The sequence below is a fragment of the Rhinichthys klamathensis genome, unplaced genomic scaffold (assembly GCF_029890125.1).
Source record: "Rhinichthys klamathensis goyatoka isolate OS25496 unplaced genomic scaffold, OSU_Roscu_1.1 h1tg000252l_1, whole genome shotgun sequence".
NCBI lineage: Eukaryota > Metazoa > Chordata > Actinopteri > Cypriniformes > Leuciscidae > Rhinichthys > Rhinichthys klamathensis.
Window position 1 is genome coordinate 369,906 of NW_026606774.1, and position 18,968 is coordinate 388,873.

General features: G+C 37.2%; 1 protein-coding gene across 1 annotated transcript in view; it reads left to right on the forward strand.

Annotated features, from left to right (window-relative positions):
* Positions 1–963: 963 nt before the first annotated feature.
* The window catches only part of ppp1cc (protein phosphatase 1, catalytic subunit, gamma isozyme), a 45,530-nt gene continuing 27,525 nt past the window's right edge, over positions 964–18,968 (forward strand). The window contains exon 1 of the mRNA XM_056266685.1: positions 964–1,206. Within this exon, the coding sequence (XP_056122660.1) occupies positions 1,152–1,206 (55 nt within the window). The 5' untranslated portion in view covers positions 964–1,151. The remainder of the gene's footprint in view (positions 1,207–18,968) is intronic.

An 18,968-nucleotide genomic window follows, 5' to 3' on the forward strand; every position in this document is an offset into this window, starting at 1 on the left:
TCTGTCACATTCTGAAAACATTGGTTAAAATTTCATTGTGCTGTATATCAGATATTCTACACATAAGAGTGTTATTATTCATATTTTTTTTCTACCGCATATGTTTTGTGTGACTGTGTTGAATTTCTTTGAATTGCAATTCAGTGAATTCTTTCTGTCAATTCTAATTCACAGTTATAAATCGAATTGAATGGAAAGGAAAGGAAAGGAAAGTCACTGCACAATGACGAACACTAGAGGACAGCACAGGTCTCTAAACATGAGACAAATGTCTTTTTCATCTGAGAAACACTTGCAATCTGCAACTTACTTTCTAAAATTTATGTATTTAAATATCTTTCTGTTTGTACAAATAATTTTAATGAAAGTCGCACGTTTTTCTAGGACTACCTCTTAAACACAATGTTGTTGTGCAGTGATGCATATAATAAAAGAGAATTGTGTCACTGTTAATTCAGTGTTCCTTCTGCAATCTGACGATATCAGGATGCTAATGGTGAAACGTCTCAAGAAAACGTAATTTCCTAAAAGAAAGGATGATGAAATATGATGCTGAGCATCAACATGTTCCCTCATCCAGTAAAAATACTGTAATACGAGGATACAACAGTATAAGTACAGTACATTTTAAATTGAAATCAGCATCAATTAAATGCATGATCTTTAAATATGCTATATTTACAAATACAATAATATAGTCTAATTCTTTTTTTGTGTGTTGATGTAATGTGAAGGAAGATACCATTAGTTAGTTGTCATTCAAATAACGTATGTAAAACGTATTCTTTATATAATTGTTATATAACTAAAAGTATTTCATTCCAATTAACATTCAACATCGTCACACATTAAAGTCGGCTGTGCTCCCTCGCATTTCCTCCGCACTATTTCTCCTCACTTGTGCAGCTGTGCTGTATTCATCCGCGCGTCGGTTTACAGCATCCGTGCTGTTTCTGAATGTGTGTGTTGTAATGTGTGTCCTTCCGCAGAGCCGGTGAGCCTCCGCCGCAGCACGCGCGTCTGACGGCCCGCTCAAACCCGCGATTTGTTACCTTTTGTGTAATAAATCTGTTTATTTGTAATCGGAATACTTTTATTTGTCGTTTCTGGTGTGTTTTGAGTGGTGGCGTTTGTGTTTCATTCGGCTAGTCATGGCTGACATCGACAAACTCAACATAGACAGCATCATTCAGCGCCTTCTCGAGGGTAAGTTTCACGTCAAGCAACGGCTAACATATTCTAACAATGAGGTAAATAATTACAAAATCGTTGTTATTGTTGTATATGTCTGATTTGTCAGCTATCTGGCTCGTATTTAGAGCTGTCGAGCTGAGCTAACAGGGTTAGCTGAGCGTTAGCTCCTCATTGACATCAGTGGCTGTGTGTCAAATACACAATATACAGTGTATAAGTTATATAGTTCCCTTCATATACGACATTTATGGCGCGTTTACAACGTTTGCGAATTTGGAGTTATGAATTATGCCATAATACTCTACAATAGTGTACATAGACTGTGATATGAGACACAGACGAACTGTACGTGTTGTGCTTAAAGAGATAACGTTAGTTCGCCCAAAAAAATTAAATGATACTGTCATCATTTACTCACACTCAAATTTTCCAAACCTGTGTGAGTTTCTTTCTTCTGCTGAACACAAAAGAAGATATTTGGAAGAATATGGGAAACCAAACAACATTGTCTTCCATTGTATGGAGACTGGAGAGAGAAAAAGTACTATGAAAGTGCAGCAACTTTTTGGTTACAAATTGTCTTCAAAAAATCTTCCTTAGTGTTCATCAGAAGAAAGATATTTATACAGGTTTTAAACAACTTGAGGGCGAGTAAATGACTCAATGAACTTGGTGAACTGTCCCTTTAAGGCATCGTTAAACACAAAAATATGCTATACAATACTGATAAAGTGATATTATGCAGATTTGACCATGTGGAAGACTGTTTATCAGAGTCACTGGAATCTGGATATAGTCATTTCCAGGTGTTTTTGCTGGTTTAGTTCAGCTGTAATTGCCCTATGAGAGTGTAATCTCAAAAACTAAACTCAGCCACCATATCGGTATGTCATTTAAGATTTAAAACTATAATGAGAACATTATAATTGAGTGCTTGAGACATGGATCTTAATGGTGAAACTTGTTTTTGTAATTAAGCTCTCAAAAATTATATAACTTTTGGGTTTAGATTTATCGGTCAATATATCGGTTATCGGATTTCAAATATAAAGAGTTATCGGTATCGGCTAAAATGTTCATATCGATGCATCCCTGGTAATCTCTTGTGAAATGATTTTAAACAACTCTTTATGCAGTAATCACAAACATCTGGAAAATTAATTTAGTGAAAAACAGTTTAAATATCTCAGAAAACTAATTCCAAAACACACACTATAAACTCTCATTCTTGAGTTCTGTATTATATTTTGTTTTTATTGCAAGTCTAGGCCTATAGTTTTATTATACAACTGCTTTATAATGTTATTGCTTTATTGTGTGCAATGCATTATAATAAAGCAGTAAATACAGTGAGTCAGAGAGTGAACCCTGTGATTATGCAATAATTTTTTATTGTATGCAATTCTTGATTCATGAAAAGATGTATTTACATAACACTAGTACTCACCGCTTGCCTTTTTGTGCTGTATTATATATGCAAAGCAATTCATCACTGCTGATCTTATATTTTTTAGCTCGATGCTTAGACTTATACAGATTTAGTGAGTTTTTCAAGGTGTGTTTTGTTTGTTCATTAGAGAGAGTCTGACATTAGGTTCAACACCCATTTTCATTTTAAGTTCATACAGCAGAGACTTTAACATGGGACACTTTTCAAACACATGTGCTTTTGCTTTATATCAACCAGGGAACAATTTTGTCCTCTTACACTGTCCTAACCAGGGCTGAACTAGGTTAGATTTGAGACATAAGTGTTCATTGAATCGATTGTAAGATCGATTTTCCATGTCTAAAGACGTTTCCATTTTCAACACCAAATACAGGCAAATCCACGGACACCTAACAGGCGTTAGGACGAGCGTAAAGAGGCGCTTGAGACGCGCAAGTCAGCAATATTCCTGATGATTTATTGGCGTGAAGTTTCAGCACAATGACAAACAGCAGCGCAACATTCAGGGATTGAGATTAACACCTCGACCCGCCAGATGCGCGTACAAATGAACTTTGGCGGGAAACGCTGTCGAATCACGAGCCAATCTGGCGTTTCTGTGTTTACTCACTTTGCTGGGGAAGTTCGTGTAAGACAAATCTGCGCGGATTTAGTGCAAATACGCAACTCGTGATCCTCATGATATATTAAATACAGCGTATCGCAGAATCTGCTCATTTCTGGCTTACTTGAACACACACACACACACACACACACGTCACTACGCAACACATAACGGCGCGCTTGCTCACTTGCATTGAAGTAATAGCGAATATTAAAAAGCATTTGGTTAACAGAAAGACATTGTTATTTTCCAGCATCCGACATGTTCTGTGTGCTGTATTGATCTGTCCACCTAACACACATTTTTGGTAAAAAAAAAAAAGGCAGTTAAAATCGATTCCCTATTTTCATTTGTGAAACTTGTGTTGGTTGGTCCGATCGATTGTGCAATAGATTTTCCAACGTAAAGTGAAAGCCCTAATCCTAACCAGACACGATGCGATAATATTCCGGCGACAAATAATTTGTTTGTTTTTTGTAATAAAGACATTTTAATTAAGGAATGCCTGAAGAGAATTCTTTCTCTACACTGTCTCTTATATATATATATATATATATATTATGTACTTTATTATGTCTTTCAATTCAAACACATTTAACACAATTATACAAATGGACAGTTCCTTTAAAGACAGTTCCTTTTTTTCCCCCAATAAATATTCCTTATTTTTCCTTCTACTTTTTTTTCTTTTGTGATAAAACCAACACATACATATAAATAAAACAATAAATAAATATTAATAAAAATATAACATTCACATATATCAAACTCTTATAATGAATGACACATAATTCCTAATAGTTATTCAAGTAATATTATTTAAATATCAAATATTAAATAAGTAAATAAATAAAATAACAAATAACTAGAAATAAAAGGGAAGGTTACATAAAAATGTAGTTAATGTAGGCCAATATATATTCCTTTATTTTATGGAATATTCTTTGATTTTAGAGTTGCACATATCTTTTCAAAATGTATACATTTGTTTTTAATTTAATGTTATCCTCTCCATACTGTACTTTAGAAACTAAATCTAACCACTCATTTAAAACTGGGGATTCTTGCTTTCTCAAAAAAATGATTGCATTAAAAGCTGTAATTCTCAGCATTCTAATTAAGTATATATCATCTTTATAAAGTAGCATATGTCCTATACCCAAAACTATATTTTGTATCTTTATATATTTAGTTTCTTAAAAAAAATCTTCCCTGATTAAAGGCTACTTCTGTTCAATTTCTTTTTTTTATTAGAAGTATAAAATATGAGTGTAATGAGCTAGAAGTTCACTGCAACTTATCCAACATCCTAAAGAGAAATTATTATAATTAGAAGATATTTCTAGTGTTTTAAAATATCGAATATTAATTTTCCATGCAAAATGTATATTTTAGTCAGAATTATTGCGCTTCTATTTGGCGCGCATGCGCGCAGCAGCGCTCGTTCAATATGAAGATTAGCAGCAAAATGGATACATTTGCACGACTTTCTAACATTTACAGATGGAGAATATAACTGTAAAATGTAATTTTTGCACTGAGGGAAAAAAACAAACATGTCACAAACGCATAAAACAGCACAAAATATACGCTGTTTGATGGTGGATGGATTTGATCCACGATCGACCTCTAGGGCTGCTTCAGAAACGCGTGAACACGCAATTAACTAGACTAGATAAACCTGGATCGAATTAGTGAGATTGCGTGAACTTCAATTACCTTTTATGGAACCACTTTAGCCCCAACTTATTTGTTAGGCTCATTCAAGTCCGGTTTTGGAGTTTAATCCCCGCTTTTCTAAGCCTCATTTATGGAACAGCCCCCAGGATTGCTAAAGTTACAGGCTGGTAGGGTTGGATACCGAAACTCGGTGCCAATAGGGAACCAGTTCCGACGTAAATGGTAGTAACCAGACCGAATAAGAACGACAATTTCGGTGCCTGATTTCGGTTACACACACAGTCTCTTCTGTCTCGCATGCGCGCTCTTGCTCGCAAGGTTTGGCTGCATTTCACGTGTAAAATTACGCGTTAGAACGCCCTCTGGGTGTGCCGATAGTCTGAATCCCATATAGAATCAAGCCAATTCATTAGCAGATGGCGCGCGCGCCAACATATGACGACGTAAAGCCTTGTTTATACTCGACGCGTCCGCAAGAGCGTGAAGGTGCGCGCGTCAAAAATGACGTAATTGCGGTGTGGGCGGTCGTGCACGTTGGGTGCGCAAGACCCCATTTCGCCTGGCGGTGTGCACGGCACTTTTTGTAACATCGCGCGCGGCGCCGCATCCGAAGATGAACGACTTTGAGCCGAATCAGGCCGAACTGGTGCGTCTGTATCAGCATGTTTATGATCCTTCTATACACAGAGACATTTGCATTGATGGGCGACCATAAAAGCCTCTCCTTTTGTGAATAGGAACACATTTGCATTAAGCACCCAGTTTGCACTTGTATAAAGTAACTGCTTACATTTATAAAATAAGCCTACAATAGCAGAAGTAAGCCCTGCTGATGAAATTAAGGTTTAAACACTCTTCAATAAGGCTTCAGTTGTTTAGCGAGTTTGTATAAGAAAGTACAATACACCTACTGCATTTATTACTCTTTTAATATGAATCAGCTATTAATAAACTACTAATAAACGGCAAACTACTTCTTCACTGCTGATTCCTGATGGTTTAGAGGAGAATTACTCCAAGTCGCCCCCTGTCGTTTCACAGAGTAGCACAACGGCTGTTTGGAGCGCCATCTGCTCCTCAGATTTCTTTGCCGAAAAAGGAAGTTGGTCGGCAGCGCAAGGAGCTTGGCAGCGTCTCGTTCCCTATTGAGAGAACATAGGTTACACCAGTAACCAGAGATGTTCTCTTTCATATAGGGATGCACGATATAGGATTTTGGCCGATATTCGATATGCCGATATTTTCAAACTAATTTTGCCCGATGCCGATACCGATATCGATATATTTGTATTTTTTTTTAAGTGCAAAAAAAGCTTATTAAAGCTTCTATTAATGTTCTCAGTCAAGAGCAGTGAGTGATTTCCTCTGTGTTTTGTTGTTTTATTAACATTAACGGGATAGTTCTCCCAAAAATTTAAATTGTCATCATTTACTCTCTCAAGTTTCTTTCTTCTGTTGAAATTATAAAAGTTATTTGGAAGAATGTGGCTAACCAAACAGTTGCTGTACTCCAGTGACTTCCATAGTATATTTAAGCACAAGAAAGAAATGAATCCAGGTTTGAAACAACATTAGATAGACAGAATTTTTATTTCTGGGTGCAGTATCTCTTTAAAGACAAGCGGCAGAATATTATTACTGTCTCTTTAAGAACTGCACGCGAGTAACGCGACGCGTCTAATATACACGCATTTGACAAGCAGATTTTCTCTGTTTGCTTTCACTTTAGACATAACCAACTTTGTTTATGTAAACCTTGTGTGTATTTGATAGTATCAGCGCAATAAAGACTCGAAAGATTAGTCCAGTATGCAGGCGCTGTGACAGGCTTTTAGTTCCTGTGAGCGTCGGGTGTAACGCGCTCAGAAAAGCGGATGTTAGAACAGCGCATCAGCACGTGAATGACATGTTTACCTAGCAAGACTTTGACGCACATGCAAACAATGAACTTTTGTGAATTGCAGTGTCCCGTGAGTGTAACTCTACCTCTGCGTTTACATGTGATGTGAATGTACGTCGCGTTGTACAGTATGTTGAGATGAAGGCGCCAGAATTGAACTGATAGAATGCACGATACTATGATTTTTCTTCAAATGCAGATAGTGGAGACATTTTAATCGTCCACGATCAAAAACCGTGAGACGCGCACCCCTAGTTGGAAGTTTAAGTTGCTGGCGCTCATGCTTCGTTCACGGTCGTCACGTGCGCATAGGAAACACGCCACCCTATCGGCAAGACTCATCGGCAGAAATATTCATATCGGCCGATGCCGATGATGGTCATTTTAAGCTTTTATCGGCCGATACCGATGTTGTCCCGATATCATCGTGCATCCCTACTTTCATAGGTTCACTCAACGCTGCGTAGCTAAGAAGCAGTGGATTTGTATTTGTAGGCTGCTGTATCACGTGCCGTTTGAACTGACGCGCTACAGCGATCTGTCACATTTCAAAGAGCCAAAACGTTATTTATTGTGTGATCTCGTAAAAATATTGACAGAATCTGACAGCTGTGGATTTGTTCCATATCAAAAGTAACCTTGTCTGTCGGTGTCAGTGTCCTCTTTGTCCGCGATTTTTCTCTGCGTGAGAAAATGGATGTGTGGCGTGAGAGCGTGTGAAAAGGGTCAATTGCGTGAGTCTCACGGTCAATGCGTGAGAGTTGGCAGCTCTGCTAGTAATCTCTATTAATCTCCAGAATTATTACATTGTTTGATACAATATTGTTTTATTTGATATTATGTAAATGTGAAATTTTATTTTATATTGGTTTTATTATTATTTGTATTTATATTGTTTAAAGATTTAAGTTAATATTGTGTCCAGTTTGGCCCTGTAAATAAAAGGGTATTATTTTTTGATAAAGTGTGTGTGGCTTCGTTTTCTTAAGTACCGTTTCAAGAACCGTTTAAGCACCGGAACCGTTTAAAAAATACTGAGTAGGTACTGGTATCGGATAAAACCCAACCGATACCCAACCCTACAAGCAGGTGAGTGTTTTTTTCAGGGTTGGAGCTAAACTCTGCAGGACAATGGCCCTCCAGGATCAACGTTCCCCACCCCTGCTTTAAACATTATTAAAATACATAGGCTACTGAGTTACTAAAACAATCTTTGTCAAAGAATACACTTGTTTGTTCACAGTTTGAACGTTCTTGTTTCCATTTGTTTAATTTTTAAGATCTGAGGTGAATTATCCATTGTTGCTTTTACAGATATTCATTACACGCTTTTAAGATTAAATAAAGCACATAAACAGTGCCTGAGATTATCATTGACACACTTTGTGTTTGTTGTTCCAGCGCGACGCGCAGAAAAATAGAAACGGTTTCTAAATTAGAATCGTTGCGTGTCGCCGTTGCGGCTGGCTAGCACAAACACTCTGATTAACGTGGAAAAGGCGCACTTTATCGCGCGTCGCTAGCACACGGTGTTAGGATTAATTTAATTCAGAATGAAAAGCTGTGAGATTGGTGGAAAGGTTTTGTATGTTATTTTTATGATTTGTACTGTGATTATAAACATTGTTTTGCATGAGTTTTTGACATTGTAAAATTGAAATGTTGTTTATAATTAACACACAAACATGGATTTTCATAATTCACCTGTTTTAAAGAATAGAACTTGCACACTTTGAATCATGCAAATCAATCGATAAGCAGTAATAATAATAATCTAATTGCACAGTCGGAATAAAAAAGTCACGTGTAATTGTGAGTGAATTGTTCAAATATGATTAATATTTAATTTGGATTGTAAGGATTGGTTTAAACCTTATCTAATCCATTTGATAGTATTGATCGGATTGATTGTTTTTTTTTACAATTCAAGAAATGTCGCTGTTTATTAAAAGTGTGAGCAAGCTACGTATAGGACTATAGCATATATCAAAGTGCTCATCAAAAATTCCATATTATTCGCTCCGCTAATGTGTTATTCCGCCAGCACTGCGTGGCCTATGCGCGCTAGCTTGCTTGATTTACGTTAGTTACGCGCGTAGTGTTTCCCGCCTGAGGTACTTTGTGTTGTACGTTGCCGTGACGTTCACGCGCGCACGAAACCACTACGATGGAACCTCAACGTTTGTTGTTGGACACAATAAGTGTGTTCCCACATTAAGCCCTTGAGCTTGAGGGTGTTGGACCTGGAAAGTCCTTGAATTTGAGGGTATTGGACCTGGAAAGTCCTTGAATTTGAGGGTATTGGACCTGGAAAAAGTCCTTAAATTTGAGGGTATTGGACCTGGAAAGTCCTTGAATTTGAGAATTTGAGGGTATTGGACCTGGAAAGTCCTTGAATTTGAGAATTTGAGGGTATTGGACCTGGAAAGTCCTTGAATTTGAGGGTATTGGACCTGGAAAGTCCTTGAATTTGAGAATTTGAGGGTATTGGACCTGGAAAGTCCTTGAATTTGAGAATTTGAGGGTATTGGACCTGGAAAGTCCTTGAATTTGAGGGTATTGGACCTGGAAAGTCCTTGAATTTGAGGGTATTGGACCTGGAAAAAGTCCTTAAATTTGAGGGTATTGGACCTGGAAAGTCCTTGAATTTGAGAATTTGAGGGTATTGGACCTGGAAAGTCCTTGAATTTGAGGGTATTGGACCTGGAAAGTCCTTGAATTTGAGAATTTGAGGGTATTGGACCTGGAAAGTCCTTGAATTTGAGAATTTGAGGGTATTGGACCTGGAAAGTCCTTGAATTTGAGGGTATTGGACCTGGAAAGTCCTTGAATTTGAGAATTTGAGGGTATTGGACCTGGATAAAGTCCTTAAATTTGAGGGTATTGGACCTGGAAAGTCCTTGAATTTGAGAATTTGAGGGTATTGGACCTGGAAAGTCCTTGAATTTGAGAATTTGAGGGTATTGGACCTGGATAAAGTCCTTAAATTTGAGGGTATTGGACCTGGAAAGTCCTTGAATTTGAGAATTTGAGGGTATTGGACCTGGAAAGTCCTTGAATTTGAGAATTTGAGGGTATTGGACCTGGAAAGTCCTTCTCAAATTCAAGGACACAAATTCAAATTCAACGACACCCCGCCCCCCCTAAAATGCTGACGAAATCCAGTAAAAAAAAAACAGAATTTACTGTAAAACGCGGAATTTCATGGAATTTGTAAATTTGAGGAATAAATAGAAAGCAGTTCAGTGTACACTTGAAATCAAATCGCGATGTAGACTAGTGTGTGTGGATATTAAACCACAAAGACAATTTAAATACGAATCCTGCATGTTCTGTGTGAATGAATGGTTTCATTTACCACACACACACACACACACACACGCGCGGAAGCACGTGTGACGCTTGCGCTGTATTTTTGCCTATATGAAGACCAGAGGTGGAAAGAGTAATAAAATATTCTACTCAAGTAAAAGTACTACTACTTCAATTAAATTTTACTTAAGTACAAGTAAAAGTACCGGTCTAAAAATCTACTCAAGTAAAAGTAAAAAGTAGCTCATTTAAAATTTACTCAGAGTAAAAGTTACTGAGTAACTTTTTTAACAGCGGGGGTGGGGGGACTCTCCTGTGTAGGCTTGTAATGGTATGAGATTTTCACAGTATGATAACGTCTCAGAAAATATCACAGTTTACAGTATTAATCAATTATTCAATAAATAAACTGTATTATTAAATTATGGGTATTATTATTATTATCATCAGTTAAAATTACAGTTAAATTAAAGGGTCACTTCAGGATTTAGCATTAAGCTTTGTATCAGTAGAAAACCTGTAGTATTTTCGAATTATCGTGCTCATTTTGACATTGCTAAGGAAATTCCCGCTCCTCCGTGAGAGATACGAGGCCGGTGCATCTCACAGGTGTCGCTCATCAGTAATCACGCCACCGGCCTCGCGCCGTTCTCCCGCGGCCCTCACTCGTCCTGCTCGCCACAGTAAACATAATGAATGACGACTGTAGAACGCAAAAGCCGAATCCCGGACATTTTGGACGATCTCGAAATCCCGGGCAGACTCATCACGGAGACTCACTAGTAGCCTAGACTTTTTCAAAGTCCTTTTATATAATTATGGTGCGTTCACGTGCTATGGTAATTATGGTAAATACCAAAAGCCGACATGGAAAATGCACATGAACACCCCCTCATGTGGTATTTTCCACTGGGCAACTCGTAGAATATTTTGATGCACGAGTTGCCGAGATGAGATTACCTTTGACCTTTTCAAAATGGCGGAGAGCAACGCAAGAGTTGTGAATGGTAAAAATATGTACTATTCATGATCTAGAAAATATACAGCATATATTATTTACGTTTGAGTTTTGATAAATCATTTTCTTGCTGTAGCAGATGACTTAAGCAATCTAAAATAGTTTTAGCTAAATAACAGGTCTGGATCTCCATCTTTTTACCACATTACGACAACAAAAGCACTTGAACGCAACACACTGGTAAATACCAGTTCACAAGTGGAAAATATCATATTTTCCATAGCAAGTGAACGCACCAATAGTCTCTGACTTGTTGTTTAACCTCTTAACCTTCTCCAGAGCGTCGGCGCACTGAAGCGTTTTTTTTTTTATTTAGTTCAAATATACTATCAGATTTAATGTTATACCTTGACAAACTATACATCATTAAAAAGATATAAGACTCAAGATTCAGTATTTGACCACTATTGTATTCTGAGAAACTTATAGTGACAGTTATGTCTTAATTTGTGTCAGGAGTTATGAAATGAAAAAAATGAGTCGATACCTTTAATATGAATTATAAGCGTCAGCCGGTCCATTCATAAAAAACACTCCGTGCTGTCGTCATGACAGCGATTCACAAAACAACGTCCCTGAGGGCTTTTAGCTCAACAATGTGCAGATGTGGAAAAATATTGATATATTCTCATAGATTCACATCATATTTCTATAGACAGGAATAATATTTATTGAATTTATACCCAAATGCGTCGATGTAATCATAATGATCGCTTCTTACTGAGATGTGCTGTGTTTTCCATTCATACCAATTGCATGGGGGCGCTATTATGTCCAATAAAAGTCCATATATAGATCATGAAGAAGACCCATAGTCATGTGACATTCCAGGACGTCACTCACTGAGTGATACAGAAAGTACAGAGATCGCTGTAACATGCAGATAAAGATGTTTTGAAGACAATAAACATGATTGCAATGATATTTGAGTTACCTGTGTTCTTCAAGCCATGCCAGGTATTTCATAATAATAGATTATATTTATAATGTAATGCTAATCGATATAGATTTCATCATCGTTCAGAACACTAAATAATACATTTTCTGTCTGATTTTTTTTTTATCTGAAGCCAAGTTAGATCACAGAAGATTATTTAAAACACTAGACTTGCGTTATATAGTGAGTTTGGAGCGCAAACATGGTTTTAATCTCATAAATGGTCGTGTATTGATGGTGTGCTAAGCTAACATGCTAGCGAGCCCAGGCGCACCTGCCACGAGCAGTTATTGTTTTATGATTTTTTTCTAAATAGGAATGCTTACTGAAATGTTTCAGTGCATTTGATACCAGTTTCAAATATTTAGTGAGAACTTTGATAAAAGAAATTAGGGTTTGAAACCCTATGAATAGCTTGTGAATAGCCAGTCGTTAGTAGCTATAATGCAGACAAAAGAAATGCATATTTAGAGCCATAATAACCAGTCTGGAGAGGTGTAAATGTGTGCAGGGGAGACTGAGACTGAATGGGGCACCACAAAACAATAGAGACAATAGACTGAATAGATGACTCAGAAGATGACTAAACATCAGTTTGCTAATAGAGTCTAATCAAAATAAAGTAATTTGACATGATCTTGAAAAACATTTAACTAAATACAGAGCTTTATACTTATCATTTTCAGATTTTAAATATAAAATGGTCAGACATGTGGCTTTAGCTGCAGTGCATTTCTAGATTGCTCCAGGGCCAACTTCAATTTTATTTTCATGAAGATGTTTCATAAAAATAAATTTCTAATAACTTTACAAAACTTTGAAGCTATTTAAAATGTTTTTTTTTCATTATGACAATAATTAATTCTACATTTACAATAAACAACCAGGTGTCAGCTTTCAAATGAGATCATACTTGTGCTTTTAGTGCAAAGGGTTCATGAACTGTATCTGTTTCAGTTTGTGTATGTCATTTCTGGGGATTTTTCAAAAGTGGGCTTGAAGCTTAACAGGTTAACTACTAACTACTCTGTTTCCGGTAGCTGTGGCCTCCTAGGGCAGCGAAGGAATTGCATTCTGGGAGTTGTTGTCTTTCATCCACATAAGCCAAAAATACATTTTCTGGCTTTTCTCAGTCTAGAAAGCTCCAAATTCAAAAATAATTTCACATTTCTTCTACATAAATTACCCATTTTAAATACACATTCATCTTCCCAGAGGTGAAGTGCCCCTTGATGAATGAAATGAAATGAAAACAGGATTTTTTTTTGGTTGAACAAATGCTTTTATTATAACAAACTTGAAACCATTTGTTTTGTTTTGTTTATTAAAATTTCAATAAAACATGTGTAATCAATTAAATTTGATAATGAATTAGATTAACAACTTATTTTTAACATTAATAATTTATTAAAATGTTTAAGAAAAATATTGTCCTATGAAATGTATTTTATTCAGAAAATGAATGTTTCTTTTTATGATTTAATCCAAATATATTATCAAAAACGGTTGTAATCAAATGTAAATTTAAAATTGTGTCCTTTTATTTTTTGGGGAAGCACTGCAAAAACAGATTTACTAAATTAAACCATGGACAAAAAATATATTCCTTTAAATAATGTTTAAATAAAATGTATTATTATTATTGTTGTTATTATTATTATTTAGAGAAGTAGGCTACGTTCTATTGTATAATAGTAATATTTCTGTCCTAATTTCTCCTAGTAAAACCAAACTTTTATTTTGACGGGTTGTAGTGAAGACCAAAAGTGTAAAAAAAAAAAAGTGTTTCAAAGTGTATTTGACAATGGTTTATCTCAAATAAAATTTTGAAAATTCTCATTAGGCGTTCTCTCAGAGCAGCTCTGGAAATGTTCATGTATTCATATCCTCAAATTGTTTGTGAGACTCTGAATGTCACGCGTACTTGAGTATGTAGACAAAGCGGCGCAGCTCAGCAGAACAAATAGGGTTATATTTAAAAGCAGTATTTTTGTGCTAAGCTTAAATATTCACAGACCATGTCGCGATTGGATTTATTGCACAGTTCTACTTTCCATGTATTCATCCATCCATTATTTTGCGTGTTTTACGTGACATCTGCGTTATGTAAATTTCATTTTCATGACTGGATTCCGGGGTTCCCTCTGCATCACGTAAATCGGGATATACCTTTATCTGCAGGAGAGATGGTGTCCTATATCCTCCTTTTGCAGCCACTTTGTGTCCACATTTTTTGCAAATTGGATATCTATCCTCGAAGACAACCACGCTTTTTTTCTACAAAGTATTTTCATACTGGCCATAATTCGCTTGGCGCTTCGGTTTCAGCTTCAGCTGGGTCTGCGTCACCTTTTTTGCGCGTTTGTTCTCCCGCCCTTCAATCAATGCAGTAGTTTCCGGAGTGTTTTTTTTTTTTTTCTTTTCTTCTTGTATTATTATTTTTTACTCAGTAACGGATATGATTTCAAATGTAGCGAAGTACAATACTTCAAAGAAAACGTACTTAAGTAAAAGTAAAAGTACAGATTTTAAAAACTAATTTAATAAGTAGAAGTACACAAAAAAACTACTCAATTACGTAACGCGAGTAAATGTAATTCGTTACTTTCCACCTCTGATGAAGACACAAATGCATAAACTTCCTCTCCAGGCTCTAGATCCACTCCGAAAGTCACTTCGTAATCATTTAACCGCTTCATTTGAGAAAAACTATCATCATGACATAAACACGCAGAAACTCAAAAGGTCTTCACGGCAACCCGTCAAAATAAAAGTTCGGTTTAACTTGACAGAAATATATTACTATTGTACAGTAGAATTTAGATATGTCCCAAAGTAATAATACTAACACTAATCCAAATAAATTATCATCAAAATTTAATTTAAGGAAAAATCCATGTTTTAATTTTAACAGTAAAGCTCATTGTGCAGCACGTTATTTGACAAAAAGTTTATTTAATTTCATATGATTAAAATTGATGATAAATGATAAAATTTGTGTTTTATGTCTTCATTTTATTACCAGAAAAAACACAACACAGAATTAGGGTGAATTTATATATTTTTTAAATGTTGCATAAGTTTAATGATTCATAATACATTATTTCAATTAATTAGACATGCTTTTTGATTGCTAAAAAATTTACACCACGTATCCGTAACACGCCCGCTCCGCAACACTAGCAGTTCACCCCCCCCCCCCCCCCCCCCCTGAAAAAAAATCCTAGGGGAAACACTGCCTTTGTTTCCTGTCTGCCATTATTGGACAAACTGATTAATCCAGGTGTGCCTGATTATTGTTACTTAATCAGTTTGTCCAATAATGGCAGACAGGAAACAAAGGGCTGGCTGAAGTTCAGGAAGCGGTGAAGCTGTGCATAAAGCCAATTTGAGGGTATTGGACCTGGAAAGTCCTTGAGTTTGAAGTTAGGTGTGGGAACCCTGTATTTAGTCTCCGCTTGGATGGTGGAGTGTGTGTTAACTCCAGCTGCTGGACACAGATGTAGACATGCTCCTTAGAAACCTCTCCCTGTTTTTTCCACCTCGTCAGAGTTTATACGGCGCCAAACGCTCCGCCTGCATGTTTATTGCTATACAGCTTGTACAGCGGTGTGTAATAACTGCACCTATATGTGCTGGCGACGCTCAGTGCTCATACTGCTGTTCCCTTGGCAGTGTCTCGCGTTACATAACGCCGGTGTGCTGCCAGGACCCGCCTCGTGGCTCATGGGTGGGGAAAGCAGTCCTGGAGCCCGAGTTCTGCTCAAATTCATGAATGGCAGTGTTTAGGATGAAGAGTAGTTCCTCTTCACACTCATCCCAGATGCTTGTGCACACGTGATTATGTGCTTTTATTAATTAAGTGGATTCTATTCAGTGTAATTTGCAGGAAATGTCAGTCAGTATTTTTTTTTTATTACACATTTTGCACATTTACAGCTCAAGAAATGAAACATGCACATGCATTTTTTATCTATTTTTATTTGGTTACACTTTATTTTAAGGTGTCGTTGTTACAGTGTAATTATACATTTAAGAACTGTGTAATATTAATTAACTACATGTACTTACTGGGATTAGGGTTTGGTTGAGGGTTAGTTGCATGTAATTATGCATAATTTACTGTTATTACTATGGTAAGTACATGTAACATATGTGACAAGGACACTGTAAAATAAAGTGTTACCTTTTTATTTATTTATTGTAATTATGCAAACACAAATTGTGACACTATATACATGTGCATATATACAAAATAAACAGGACAAATAAACAAACTAACAGCCAACATAAGACAATTCTGATAACTCCTGTATATATGTGTGTGTGTGTGTGTGTGTGTAAATCTAAGTGTGGGAATGGAAGCATATAAACCATGGAGTAGCTGTAAAGTGTAACAGATATATCAATAGTAAAAACAACAAATAACAATAAGATATCACTGGAAAAGTATCAGTAACAGATATAACAATAGAAAAATCCATAAATATATGTGAGCTCGTGTGTGTGTGTGTGTGTGTGTGTGTGTGTTTGTGTTCATATGTGAGCTCACGCGTGTGTGTGTGTGTTTGTGTTCATATGTGAGCTCACGCATGTGTGTGTGTTTGTGTTTGTTCATACGTGAGCTCAAGTGTGTGTGTGTGTGTGTTTGTGTTTGTTCATACGTGAGCTCAAGCGTGTGTGTGTGTGTGTGTTTGTGTTCATATGTGAGCTCACGCATGTGTGTGTGTTTGTGTTTGTTCATATGTGAGCTCAGCTCACGCATGTGTGTGTGTTTGTGTTCATATGTGAGCTCAAGCATGTGTGTGTGTGTGTTTGTTCATATGTGAGCTCAGCTCACGCATGTGTGTGTGTTTGTGTTTGTTCATATGTGAGCTCAGCTCACGCATGTGTGTGTGTTTGTGTTCATATACGAGCTCAGCTCACGCGTGTGTGTGTGTTTGTGTTTGTTCATATGTGAGCTCAGCTCACGCATGTGTGTGTGTTTGTGTTCATATGTGAGCTCAAGCATGTGTGTGTGTGTGTTTGTGTTCATATACGAGCTCAGCTCACGCGTGTGTGTGTGTTTGTGTTTGTTCATATGTGAGCTCAGCTCACGCATGTGTGTGTGTTTGTGTTCATATGTGAGCTCAAGCATGTGTGTGTGTGTGTTTGTGTTCATATGTGAGCTCAAGCATGTGTGTGTGTGTGTTTGTGTTCATATGTGAGCTCAAGCATGTGTGTGTGTGTGTTTGTGTTCATATACGAGCTCAGCTCACGCATGTGTGTGTGTTTGTGTTCATATGTGAGCTCAAGCATGTGTGTGTGTGTGTTTGTGTTCATATGTGAGCTCAAGCATGTGTGTGTGTGTGTTTGTGTTCATATACGAGCTCAGCTCACGCATGTGTGTGTGTTTGTGTTCATATGTGAGCTCAAGCATGTGTGTGTGTGTGTTTGTGTTCATATACGAGCTCAGCTCACGCATGTGTGTGTGTTTGTGTTCATATACGAGCTCAGCTCACGCATGTGTGTGTGTTTGTGTTCATATGTGAGCTCAAGCATGTGTGTGTGTGTGTTTGTGTTCATATACGAGCTCAGCTCACGCGTGTGTGTGTGTTTGTGTTTGTTCATATGTGAGCTCAGCTCACGCATGTGTGTGTGTTTGTGTTCATATGTGAGCTCAAGCATGTGTGTGTGTGTGTTTGTGTTCATATGTGAGCTCAAGCATGTGTGTGTGTGTGTTTGTGTTCATATGTGAGCTCAGCTCACGCATGTGTGTGTGTTTGTGTTCATATGTGAGCTCAAGCATGTGTGTGTGTGTGTTTGTGTTCATATACGAGCTCAGCTCACGCGTGTGTGTGTGTTTGTGTTTGTTCATATGTGAGCTCAGCTCACGCATGTGTGTGTGTTTGTGTTCATATGTGAGCTCAAGCATGTGTGTGTGTGTGTTTGTGTTCATATACGAGCTCAGCTCACGCGTGTGTGTGTGTTTGTGTTTGTTCATATGTGAGCTCAGCTCACGCATGTGTGTGTGTTTGTGTTCATATGTGAGCTCAAGCATGTGTGTGTGTGTGTTTGTGTTCATATACGAGCTCAGCTCACGCGTGTGTGTGTGTGTTTGTGTTCATATGTGAGCTCACGCATGTGTGTGGGTGTGTGTTTGTGTTCATATGTGAGCTCACGCATGTGTGTGTGTGTGTGTGTGTTTGTGTTCATATGTGAGCTCACGCGTGTGTGTGTGTGTGTGTGTGTGTGTGTGTGTGTGTGTTTGTGTTCATATGTGAGCTCAGCTCACGCGTGTGTGTGTTTGTGGGAAGGTGCAGTTTGGAATGTGTGTGTCATTCCAGGGAGGGACACATGCCACACTTCACCCTCACCTTCATGAGATATACTTATATTATATCATAATATATCATCTTCGGGCTTCATTGCTCAACTCAATGCTTTGCTCCACATTTAGTGTTTTAATCACTCAGAAGTGTTCAAGGAGGCGAATGTTCAGCTGTGTTTTCTTTGTAGTGGAGCTGCTGTGAGGAACAGTGAATCATAGTATGCAGGCTAGCACAGTCACGGCCTTGATCCTCGTGATGTGTTGGGGAAGATGCTCTGAAGCTTTTTTAAGGGAGCAATTTGTTTTTTTTTATTACATAACTAGCAGATTTTATATTTTAACAATTCGGAGCAGTGTTCGTCTGTCAGTAAAACAGAGGATCTCAATTAAGGGAACGGCTTTATACTTGAAAACAAAAGACGAATGACAATACAAAACCCCCCAAAAAAACTCCATTATATTTTATATAACTGAATCCCAAACAAAGGGAGATCTCTCAGGATTTAAAGGGACAGTTCACTCAAAAATGAAAGTTCTGTAATTTTTGTTATTACCTTTTTTTC